Below are 13,027 nucleotides of genomic sequence, written 5' to 3' on the forward strand. Positions count from 1 at the left end.
ACGCGGCAGGGCGGCGTGCTGCGTTTGCAGGATGGGCGGGCGAGGGCTCCGGAGGGGGTGGGGGGGAGGGGCGAAGGGGCCCAAACTCCCAGCTCAGGCCCGGGGAGGGAGGGGGCGGCGCCTAGGGTCTCCGCCGCCAGAATCCCGGCGGCCTGGGGCCAGAGGGCAGAGAGAGAGGGGGCGGGGTCTTAGGGGGTCGGGCACCCACAGGACCCCGGCAGGCGGGGTGCGGGGGAGAGGAGGCAGCCAGTCTCTGGAGGATTATTTTGCTCAGACGAGAAATCACAAACACCACACAAATTTCTAAATGCACTGACGGACGCGCAGTCATCAAAAGTTTTCTTTTAAACTCTGATGGGTGTGTCTGATTTCTCCGCGGTCCCCTGGAGACCTGGGGCCGCACACTTGGACCTCGCCTTCTCTCCAGCAGTGTGGTCCTAAGGTGCCGGACTCCGGAGTCCACCCGAGGGGGCACCTGCAAAGCCCGTTTCCTTTCCTTTCCTTTTCTAGTTCTCCTTTTCCTTGTATAATTCAAATAAAGGTGTTTATGGTTGCTGTGGTTTTGTTTTGAAGGCCTTGCCCCCCCCCCCTCCTTTCCCGCTTTTCTACTCCGACTGCATTACTTTGAGGGAAAACCCTAGAAAGAACCTCTTGGGTAGAAAGAGCTGAGGCCGCGACTTGGCAACGCTCTGGATGGAGGCAGAAGGAGACATTCCTTTTCCGTTTTTAAAAGTGCTCGTTTTCTCCCAGGCCAAGATGACATGTAATATTTTGCCAAACCAATGCTAACTAGCAACGAGGTGTTTCCAGAGAAAGAGGGCTCTGCGCCTGCACTCGGCCTTACAAGTTTATAAAAAACGATCCTACCGCCGCCCTACAACATAGGAGTGGGGGCAGCCCGCCCCCTGCACTTTCTTGTTTAGCCCGCAGGCTCCAGTAAAGCCCTGGGCCGGGGGCCGGGAGCCCATGGCAAGGCTGTGAACATGCCGATGCGCGGCTCTGCGTGGGGACCCGCATGAAGCAGGCACTTACGTCAATCCTTGCAGAGATTTTCCTGATTTTTTCCCCTCCTTCCTCACTATTTCTAAGACTCAGTTTTACAGGGTTCCCTCTCCCCTCTCTCTCAGTTTTTACTCTTAGGTTACCTCGGAAATGGTAAGTATTTACTTGGTTAGGTCTTAGATTATTGTATGACCCCGCGGGGAAACCCCATTTAACAAAACTATGGCCTCTAGTGCCCTTGCTCGGGCATTTCTCTTTAGACATGTTTGCGTGGTAAATGCAATGGTAAGTGAGAGAGGGCAGAGGACTAATTTATTATTTTGTTTTCGGGGCAGGGGGAGATGGAGTTTTCCTGACTTTCCTCAGATCTGCCCCCCTACTCCAGTCCCCATCTTCGACTGTTTCCTACAGACAGCTTCATCTAGCTCGCCTCTACTTCCCCCACCCCGAAAAAGTTTGCATTTTGTTTTTGTTTAAAATGGTGGCCGCACACACGTCGACGGTCCCTGTGAAGGGCTCCTCAGCAGGTTTTTGTGCTTACTGCTTTCTGACATCACTTCACTTCTTTCCCAACGCAGAGATGACATTGTTTGAAAGGAAAAAACGGTGGTCAAAGTACAGGTCCCCCAAAGCTGCTAGTGCATCAGAATCACCTAGGACATGCTTGTAAATAAAAATCAAAACACAACTGTATTTCTTTAAAAGAATTCTAGAATTCCAAATAGTCGCAACTCCAGCTGGCCTTTTCCTCCAGCTTAAATTTGTAAATTTCCAAACATAACCATTTATTCTTTTCTGTCTTTCCCCCTCCCCCTCCTCGATATGTTTTTCAGGCAACATCTTCGTGGTTAGCCTCTCCGTGGCCGACATGCTGGTGGCCATCTACCCCTATCCTCTGATGCTGCATGCCATGGCTATTGGGGGCTGGGATCTGAGCCAGTTACAGTGCCAGATGGTTGGATTCATCACAGGGCTGAGTGTGGTCGGTTCTATCTTCAATATTGTGGCAATCGCCATCAACCGTTATTGCTACATCTGTCACAGCCTCCAGTACGAGCGGATCTTCAGTGTGCGCAATACCTGCATTTACCTGGTCGTCACCTGGATCATGACCCTCCTGGCTGTCCTGCCCAACATGTACATTGGTACCATCGAGTATGATCCTCGCACCTATACCTGCATCTTCAACTATGTGAACAACCCCATCTTTGCTGTGACCATCGTCTGCATCCACTTTGTCCTCCCTCTGCTCATCGTGGGTTTCTGCTACGTGAGGATCTGGACCAAAGTGCTGGCAGCCCGTGACCCGGCTGGGCAAAATCCCAACCACCAGCTTGCTGAGGTTCGCAATTTTCTAACCATGTTTGTGATCTTCCTCCTCTTTGCAGTGTGCTGGTGCCCTATTAACGCGCTCACTGTCTTGGTGGCTGTCAGTCCGAAGGAGACGGCAGGCAAGATCCCCAGCTGGCTTTATCTTGCAGCCTACTTCACAGCCTACTTCAACAGCTGCCTCAACGCTGTGATCTACGGGCTCCTCAATGAGAATTTCCGAAGAGAATACTGGACCATCTTCCATGCTATGCGGCATCCTATCCTGTTCCTCTCCAGCCTCATCACTGACGTTCGTGAGATGCGGGAGGCCCGTGCCCTTGCCCGTGCCCGTGCCCGTGCCCGCGACCAAGCCCGCGACCAAGCCCGCGAACAAGACCATGCCCATGCCAGTCCTGCTGTGGAGGAAGTGCCAATGAACGTCCGGAATGTTCCACTACCTGGTGATGCTGCAGCTGGCCAACCTGAACGTGCCTCTGACCACCCCAAGCTAGCGTCTGGCCACCCCAAGCCGGCCTCTGGCCACTCCAGGTCTGCCTCTGCCCACCGCAAATCTGCCTCTGGTCACCACAAGTCTGTCTTTAGCCACTCCAAACCTGCTTCTGGCCATTCCAAGTCTGCCTCTGGTCACCCCAAGTCTGCCACTGTCTACCCTAAACCTGCCTCTGTCCATTTCAAGGCTGACTCTGTCCATTTCAAGCCTGCCTCTGTCCATTTCAAGGCTGATTCTGTCCATTTCAAGCCTTCCTCCAGCCACCCCAAGCCTGTCACTGGCAGCCATTCCAAAGCTGCCTTCAGCCCTGCCACCAGCCACCCTAAACCCACCACTGGTCACACCAAGCCTGCTACCACCCACCCTGAGCCTGCCACTGCTGACTCTCTTGAGCCTGTTGCCACCAGCCACCCTGAGCCTGTCATCGCTGGCCAGCCTGAGCCCACCGCTGCTGACCATCCTGAGCTCACTGCCTCCTGCCACCCTGAGACCACTGCTGCTGGCCACCTAGAGTGTGATGTCACTGACCTCTCTGAGCCTGCTTCCAGCCCTGCCAGTGAGTCCTCTGAGCCTGCTGCCAGCCTGTTGGAGCCTGCCACTGCTACTGCCCCTCTTGACCCCACTGTGGTCACCACTGCCACCAATGATTACCATGAGGTTGTGGTTATTGATGTTGAAGCTGATTCTGATGAAATGGCCGTGTGAAAAGTGCTTTTAGGGGTAGGCAAGCAGTGGGTTTGTCTAGCATATGTAATGCAAAGGGAGACCCCATAGTGCATCTATACACAGACAGACACATGCAGACACTGACTCGCAGACGCGGTGTGAGCTACACGCACCTTTCAGGCATACTCCTTTACATAATGAACTCTGAAAATGTGTGAGCGTGTGCGTGCTTGCTATTTTAGACACAAAATTTCCCTGAAGTTTGGCTTCTGTTGTTCTGAGCCTCCCTTTCCTCCTGTGGTTGACTGTGAGCCCACAGTGATCCTTGAACTTGCAGAATTTGATTTTTTTCCCACTTCCCTGTCGCCCTCTCTTCCCTCTCCTCATTTCCGCTTTCTTCTCCCATCCCTTGCGGGGTGGGGGAGAAGCGCATGCGCAATGGTAAAGGTGTGCCTTCTGTGAATGTGCCCGCAGAGCTTTACGCGTGTTTAACTCTTCATTGTACTTTTATGGCAGTCCGAAAGGCAATTGCGATGAAGTACAAGTACTTGAAACAGTTTCTTTTCTAAATTCCAGAAACAAAGTATGACCCATATCTGAAGAACACAACTTGATAAGCTCTTAATAAAATAAATAGTTATGCCTATGAGATCAAATGGCAAAAGGAAAGATAATGGCCGCACCGCACTGAATTGTTTCTATTTTGTGAAAAGTCAAACATCGGTACTGATTTTTATAGTTTAACAGGAATGCAAATGATGAGATGTTTTTACCTTCTTTGTAGTTACTTACTTTTTTTCTAGTATTTGCCAGGATTTTCTTTCATTTAGTTCCAGAAAAACACATCCATCCATAAACTAGTTTCTTCCCAAACTCAAATTTATGATTGCTACGATTAATCAGTCATGCTTTTAATATTATAATTCACAACTACTCTTTACCTCAGATTTTTTTTTTTACACAGCCTGATGTTTTTACACAATCAGTTTTTGCATTTTTCTTTTTCATTCAAGAGGGAATTTGAAGTAAAAACCGGTAGCCAGGAGGGAATGGAGTACTGCCGTGGACTTGTAAAGTGGAATGCTTCTCCAAAAGCCTTTCTCTCCTACTCTGTCCCTCGGAGCCTCCTAGCTGGGGAGGGAGGTGGGGAGGAGGGCTTGTCAGCACCAGCCAAGCCCACTACACTTGGCTGAGGTTCCACAATCAACAGTATTCTGTTGTAGATGTCTTGTATCAGCACACTTGGCAGCCCAGAAAATTATTTTTCTCTAGAATTCAAGAAAACGTTGTTTAATAAAAATTTAAATTACTGATTCAAATTAACAGTTAAAGCAAAGTTTACTGTACAAAAGCTTGTCAGGATAAGTGGAAATGTATTATACTGCCTTAATTCAATACTGTATTTGTGATAGCAATTAAATAAAAGTGTTTTTGCGGCTTTGGTGTGTGATTTGTGGATAAATTTGCTTCCTCTTCCAGACTTACCTGTGGGAGAGTTGGGGGGTAGTAGAAAAGCATTCACCTTGGGGGATCAAGAGACTTGGATGCAAGTACCCTCCCTGCTATACCCCAGGGCAGATCACATGACCCCTCTCTCTTCAGCTGTGTTGCTTAGCAAACTGGCCAGGTCAGGGTGGGGTAGGGGCAGAGGAGGGCTCCCTGGGTGTGGCGTGTTCTCACTAGTGCGGTGACAGTGGATGACCTGACCTGCCTGCTCTTGGAATTCAGGACCCTGCTGCCACAGTTTCCGAAAACAGGTCTTCTTTTACCCCTATGGAAGGAGTGAAGCCGGGCCCTTGTAATGTCACAACTCCAGAGGCTCCTAGGATTAAGAAACAGAGCCCACGATCTAGTAGGGGGAAGCACAAGAGTGGGAAGCAAAAGAACAGGTGGAAATGCCCCAACTAAACTGCTACATAAAAATAAAAGTGGGTTCAGGGGGAGGGTATGGTTCAGTGGTAGATCACATGCTTAGTATGCACAAGGTCCTGGGTTCAATCCCTAGTACCTCTGTCAAAAAATAAGTAAGTAAATAAAACCCTAATTACCTCCCCTCCCCCCAAACCTCCAAAATTAAGAAAAACTTTTTAAAAAGTAGATTCAAATTAATATATGGCAGCATATCAATTTGGATAAGAAAACATATACACTTAAAACACACACATATACACAGACTCACAGAGTTATGCGTATGTAGTGGTTCTATCCCGCTTTAACCCGACCGTGAGTATAAACAGAGGTCATCTTAAGTGTTGATGCCCAAATTACAGTGGTTCAAGCCCCAGCAGAGTGACTGCCGATTCCCTGTGCAACATTTCTGCCAAGTATTCCTGGATACTTGACAAGGATGCTTACTCATGTGCTCACAAACTGCTTTACAGTCACCACCCCCTCCCCTTGTCTTCTTTGTTCTCCCTCTCTGCCCTCGCCCAAGGAGCTTTGCTTTGGGTAAGATTGCAAGTGTTCAAACTAAGTATGCTGTGTTGCAATGCTCCACACTGGGTGCAGGGTTCTGAGAGGTGATGGGAGAGAGGAAAAAAAAAAAAAACTATTGGCATTTTTTCCACTTTAGCCACTTGGCTTGCCTGCATGCTGTGACCGTCATTCCTGCCTGCCCACCTCCTGTCTTCCTTCCCTTATCCTGCCTCTCTTCACTCCCAAAGTCAAGAAGCCTCATAAACACATCTCCACAGTCGAGGGATAAAGAAATACAAGCAACTTTTAACAGCAGTTTCCCCCAGTTTCTACTCTTTTTTTTTTCTTTTTAAATGGAAATATAATGTATTTACTGAAAAGCGAAAGTTTGACAATTTTTTACATAGGTGTACGTCTGTGTAACTACCACTCTGACCCTCCAGAAAGCTCCCTTTTGCATCCTTCTAGTCAATACTCTATCCAAAGGCAACCACTATCCTGATCTCTAGCACCATACATTAATTTTATCTGTTCTGGAACTTCATAAAATGGCAGAATGCAGTATATATTTTTATATCCAGCTTCTTTTTAAAAGTAGTGATAAAATATACATAACATAAGATTTACCATTTCAACTATTTTAAGTGTGCAATCTAGTGGCATTAAGTACGTTCACAATGTTGTGCAATCATCACCACTATTCATTTCCAGAACTTCAACATCACAAACATAAAATCTGTGGGAGGTGGGTATAGCTTAGTGGTAGAGTGCATGCTTAGCAAGCAAGAAGTCCTGGGCTCAATCCCCAGTGCCTCTATTAAAAAAAAGCCAAACTTCTGTAGCCATTAAATAATAAGTCTCTATTCCCCCTTCCTCCTGCCCTATTAATTTCTATTCTACTTTCTGTCTCTACGAATTTGCCTATTCTAGATACCTAGATAAAAATGATATATATCATTTGTCATTTTGTGTCTGGTTTCTTTCATTGAACATAATGTCTTCAGGGTTCATCCATGTTGTAGCAGGTATCACTACTTCATTCTTTTTATGGCTGAATAAGATTTCATTGGATGGATACATCACATTGTGTTAGTCCATTCATCCATTGATGGACATTTGGGCTGTTTCCACTTTTCTGGCTGCTATGAACATTGATTTACAAGTATTTGAGCCCCTGATTTCAATCCTCTTGGATATATATCTAGGAGCGGAATTGCTGAATCATATATTAGTCTGGCTTCTTTTGCTCAACGTTATGTCTTTGAGATTCATTCAAGTTTTTGTGTGTATCAGGAGTTTGTTTTTTTCCCCCCATTTTTTATGTAATACTCTACAGTATGAATATACCACAATTTATTTATTGGTTCTACTACTGATGGACTTTTGGGTTGTTTCTGATTTGGAAAAACTATGAAAAATGCTTCTATAAAGATTTTTGTACATGTCTTTTAATTTAATTTTATATTGTTATACTTTTACGTATAGTGAAGCACACAAATTTTCAGTGTAGAGTTCAATGAATTTTTACATATGTATACACCTAGGTAACCACCGCACAAATCAAGATATAAAACATTCCCAGCACTTAGAAGGTTCCAGATTAATTTTGCTGGTTCTTGCACTTCATTTCAGTGGAAGCAGGTAAAATGTACTCTTTTCAATCTGGTTTCTTTTGCTCATTATTTTGTCTGTGAGATTTATCTGTATTGCTTTGGGTAGAAGCAGTCCAATTTTTTTATTGCTGTGTAGAATTGCATTGTATTGAATGTAACAACTTCTTATCAATTCTACTATAGATTTACACTTGGGGTGTTTGCTAGTTTGGAAGCTATTATGAAGAAAGCTGTTAATGAACATTCTTGTATATGCCTTTTGGTACATATATAAACTCATTGCTCTTGGAAATACACTTAGGATTGGAATTGCTGAGTCATCATAAGTATATGTGTACTTAGTTTTAGTAAGTACTGCCAAATACTTTTCCAAGGTAGTTGGAGCAGTTTATATTCTCACTAGCAACATGTGAAGAGTTCAAGGAGCTCTGCATTCTTGCCAACATTCAGTATTTTCAGCCTTTTTATTTCAGCTATTCTACTAGGTATCTACTGCTATTTCACTGTGTTTTCAATTTTTCTTTTTTTGGTATACATATTTTTATTGAAGTATAGTCAGTTTACAATGTTGTGTCAATTTCTGGTGAACAGCAGAATGCTTCAGTCATACATGAACATACGTATATTCACTTTCATAGTCTTTTTCACAGTAAGTTACTATAGGATATTGAATATAGTTCCCTGTGCTATATGCTATGAACTTTATTTTAAGTAAGTTAGTATCTGCACTTTTTGTATCTATGTTCATAAGTGATATTGGCCTGTAATTTTCCTTTTTTTGTGTCATATCTTTGTCTGGTTTTGGTAGCAGGTTAACCTTGGCCTCAGAGAATGAGTTTGGAAGTGTTCCTTCCTCCGCAGTTTTTTGGAATAGTTATGTTCCTGCTCGGCTAGTTGCTTGGTCTGAGGCATCCCAGTATGGGTGTCTACAGGGTGGTAGGTGGAGCAGGGCCAAGTCTTGAGGCTAATAAAATAGCACCTGCCAGCACCAGTGTCTGTGTCCCCACAGTTCCAGTTGCCTCCTGCCTCTCTGGGAGACTATCCAGATCAGCAGGTGGGTCTGACCCAGGCTCGTTTCAAATTACTGCTTCTTCCCTGGGTCTCAGAGCATGTGAGATTTTGTGTGGCTCTTTAAGCATGGAATCTTTATTTCCCCCAGGCCTCTGGAACCCCCGAAAGTAAGTCTCATTAGCTTTTTTTTTTATATATAAACAGTCTTTATCGATTTATAATCATTTTACAATGTTGTGTCAAACTTCAGTGTAGAGCACAATTTTTCAGTCATACATAAACATACATATAATTCATTGTCACATCCCCATTAGCTTTTAAAGACAAATGCTCTGGGGCTCATCTTCCCAGTGCAGGACCCCCAGTCTGGGAAGCCTGATGTGGGGCTCAGATCCTTAGTACCTTGGGGAGAACCTTTGTAATTATAGTTATCCTCCCATTTGTGGGTCTCCTACTGAGGGGTATGGGTCTTGACTGCATTTCGAGTTCGCTCCTCCTACCCAGGTAATTGTGGTTCCTTCTTTGTAGCTTTAGTTGTAGAAAGTCTTCTCTGGTAGGTTCTGGTCTTCTTCATTGATGATTGTTCTGTAAATAGCTGTAATTTTCTTGTGCTTGTGAGAGGAGGTGAGCTCAGCATCTTTCTGTTCTGCCACCTTGGCCTCAATCTCCAATGCTTTTTTTTTTTTTTAAGTATCTTCACAAAAGTGTGCCACCATCACCATAATCTAGTTCTCATATATTTTTATCACGTCTAAAGAAACCCTGTACCCATTATATTCATCCCTCATTACCTCCTCCCTTATGACAACCACTCATCTACTTTTTGTGTCTATGGATTCATTCATTTATTATATTTCATATTAATGGCATCATGAAATATGTGGCATTTTGTATCTAGTTCCTTTCATTTAGCACTGTTTCAAGGTGCATCCATGTTGTAGCATGGATCAGAATTTCTTTCATTTTTAAGGCTGAATAATATTCTTTTGTACATATATACCACATGTTGTTTATCCATTCATCTATCAATTAAACTTTGTATTGTTTCCACCTTTTGACTATTATGAGTAATACTGCTATGAATACTGGTGTACAATTATATGTTTTTGGATCTGGGATACTAGAGATAGAAGTGTAACATGAGTTTAAAACAAATGGAAGGAAAGAAACAATAAAGATTAGAGCAAAAATCAATGACACTGAAAATTGGAAACTGATAGACAAAATTAATAAAATGAAAAGCCAGTTCTTTGAACAGATCAATCAAATTGGTAAATCTCTAACCAGGCTAACTAAGAAATCAAGAGAGAGAATATAAATTGCTAATATCAGAAGTGAAGGACCAGTTATCACTATTGATCCCACAGACATTAACAGAATAATAAAAGAATACTATGAACACTTCTACACTTGTAAGTTTGATAACTAGATGAAAAGGACCAATTCCTTGAAAGACACAACCAGTAAAACCTAAGCAGAGAGCTTTGTGTAAGTTCAAAGCTATTAAGTCCCCTCCAGTGACCACTAGGCTTCTGGTTTTCGGAACAACTGTAGCTGTGGGGCTATTGTTTTTCAAAGCTACTGAGGAGCTAAGAGACGGGGATGGAATTAGGGCAAGTTAAAACACCACTAAACTCACTGTTCTTATCAAGATTCAGTCATTTTTCTTTTTTTTTTTTTTTTGAGGTGGTTATTTTTTTTATTTTTTTTAACATTTTTTATTGATTTATAATCATTTTACAATGTTGTGTCAAATTCCAGTGTTCAGCACAATCTTTCAGTTATTCATGGACATATACACACTCATTGTCACATTTTTTTCTCTGTGAGTTATCATAACATTTTGTGTATATTTCCCTGTGCTATACTACAATTTTGAAATCCCAGTCTATCCCTTCCCACCCTCCGCCCCCCTGGTAACCACAAGTCTGTATTCTCTGTCTGTGAGTCTATTTCTGTCCTTTATTTACGCTTTGTTTTTGTTTGTTTGTTTGTTTTTGTTTTTGTTTTTTAGATTCCACATATGAGCGATCTCATATGGTATTTTTCTTTCTCTTTCTGGCTTACTTCACTTAGAATGACATTCTCCAGGAGCATCCATGTTGCTGCAAATGGCATTATGTTGTCGGTTTTTATGGCTAAGTAGTATTCCATTGTATAAATATACCACTTCTTCTTTATCCAGTCACCTGTTGATGGACATTTAGGCTGTTTCCATGTTTTGGCTATTGTAAATAGTGCTGCTATGAACATTGGGGTGCAGGTGTCATCCTGAAGTAGATTTCCTTCTGGATACAAGCCCAGGAGTGGGATTCCTGGGTCATATGGTAAGTCTATTCCTAGTCTTTTGAGGAATCTCCACACTGTTTTCCATAGTGGCTGCACCAAACTTCATTCCCACCAGCAGTGTAGGAGGGTTCTCCTTTCTCCACACCTCTCCAGCATTTGTCATTTGTGGATTTTTGAATGACGACCATTCTGACTGGTGTGAGGTGATACCTCATTGTAATTTTGATTTGCATTTCTCTGATAATTAGTGATATTGAGCATTTTTTCATGTGCTTTTTGATCATTTGTATGTCTTCCTTGGAGAATTGCTTGTTTAGGTCTTCTGCCCATTTTTGGATTGGGTTGTTTATTTTTTTCTTATTGAGTCGTATGAGCTGCTTATATATTCTGGAGATCAAGCCTTTGTCGGTTTCACTTGCAAAAATTTTCTCCCATTCCGTAGGTTTTCTTCTTGTTTTATTTCTGGTTTCCTTTGCTGTGCAGAAGCTTGTAAGTTTCATTAGGTCCCATTTGTTTATTCTTGCTTTTATTTCTTCTAGGAGAAAATTTTTTAAATGTATGTCAGATAATGTTTTGCCTATGTTTTCCTCTAGGAGGTTTATTGTATCTTGTCTTATGTTTAAGTCTTTAATCCATTTTGAGTTGATTTTTGAATATGGTGTAAGGGAGTGTTCTAGCTTCATTGTTTTACATGCTGCTGTCCAGTTTTCCCAACACCATTTGCTGAAGAGACTGTCTTTATTCCATTGTATATTCTTGCCTCCTTTGTCGAAGATGAGTTGACCAAAAGTTTGTGGGTTCATTTCTGGGCTCTCTATTCTGTTCCATTGGTCTATATGTCTGTTTTGGTACCAATACCATGCTGTCTTGATGACTGTAGCTCTATAGTATTGTCTGAAGTCTGGGAGAGTTATTCCTCCAGCATCTTTCTCTCTCTTCAGTAATGCTTTGGCAATTCTAGGTCTTTGATGGTTCCATATGAATTTTATTATGATTTTTTCTAGTTCTGTGAAATATGTCCTGGGTAACTGGATAGGGACTGCATTAAATCTGTAGATTGCCTTGGGCAGTGTGACCATTTTAACAATATTGATTCTTCCAATCCAAGAGCATGGAATATCTTTCCATTTTTTAAAGTCTTCTTTAATTTCCTTCATCAATGGTTTATAGTTTTCTGTGTCTAATTCTTTCACCTCCTTGGTTAGATTTATTCCCAGATATTTTATTACTTTGTGTGCTATTTTAAAGGGGATTGTTTCTTTACTTTCTTCTTCTGTTGATTTATCGTTAGTGTAAAGAAATGCAACTGATTTTTGAACGTTAATTTTGTAACCTGCTACCTTGCTGAATTCTTCAATCAGCTCTAGTAGCTTTTGTGTGGACCTTTTAGGGTTTTCTATATATAGTAACATGTCATCAGCATATAATGACACTTTTACCTCTTCTTTTCCAATTTGGATCCCTTTTATTTCTTTCTCTTGCCTGACTGCTGTGGCTAGTACTTCCAGGACTATGTTGAATAGGAGTGGTGATAGTGGGCATCCTTGTCTTGTCCCAGATTTTAGTGGGAAGCTTTTGAGTTTTTCACCGTTGAGTACTATGCTGGCTGTAGGTTTGTCATATATAGCTTTTATGATGTTGAGATATGTTCCCTCTATACCCACTTTGGCGAGAGTTTTTATCATAAATGGGTGTTGAGTTTTATCAAATGCTTTTTCTGCATCGATTGAGATGATCATGTGGTTTTTGTCCTTTCTCTTGTTGATGTGATGTATTACACTGATTGATTTGCGTATGTTGAACCAGCCTTGTGTCCCTGGGATGAACCCCACTTGGTCATGATGTATAATCTTTTTTATGTGTTGTTGGATTCTATTTGCTAAAATTTTGGTGAGGATTTTGGCGTCTATGTTCATCAGTGATATTGGCCTATAATTCTCTTTTTTTGTAGTGTCTTTGCCTGGTTTTTGTATCAGGGTGATGGTGGCTTCATAGAATGAGTTTGGGAGTAATCCCTCCTTTTCAATCGTCTGGAAGAGTTTGAGAAGGACTGGTATGAGTTCTTCTTTGTATGTTTGGTAGAATTCCCCGGTGAAGCCGTCCAGTCCTGGACTTTTATTTGTAGGGAGGTTTTTAATTGCTATTTCTATTTCCTTTCTAGTGATCGGATTGTTCAAGTGTTCAGATTCTTCTTGATTCAGTTTTGGTG

The 13,027-nt window shown here is 42.5% G+C and overlaps 1 protein-coding gene across 1 annotated transcript; it reads left to right on the top strand.

The window, feature by feature from the left end:
* Positions 1 to 1,844: 1,844 nt before the first annotated feature.
* On the top strand, positions 1,845 to 4,892 carry GPR50 (G protein-coupled receptor 50). The gene has a single exon (XM_010956421.3). It carries the CDS (start codon positions 1,871 to 1,873, stop codon positions 3,527 to 3,529), a length of 1,659 nt encoding a protein of 552 aa, XP_010954723.2. The 5' UTR covers positions 1,845 to 1,870; the 3' UTR covers positions 3,530 to 4,892.
* Positions 4,893 to 13,027: the final 8,135 nt, after the last annotated feature.

This window comes from Camelus bactrianus, chromosome X (genome assembly GCF_048773025.1).
Source record: "Camelus bactrianus isolate YW-2024 breed Bactrian camel chromosome X, ASM4877302v1, whole genome shotgun sequence".
In the NCBI taxonomy this organism is placed as follows: domain Eukaryota; kingdom Metazoa; phylum Chordata; class Mammalia; order Artiodactyla; family Camelidae; genus Camelus; species Camelus bactrianus.

Excerpts from the sequence above, each read along its gene's own strand:
- GPR50 (XM_010956421.3), top strand. The coding sequence starts at position 1,871 with ATGCTGGTGGCCATCTACCCCTATCCTCTGATGCTGCATGCCATGGCT.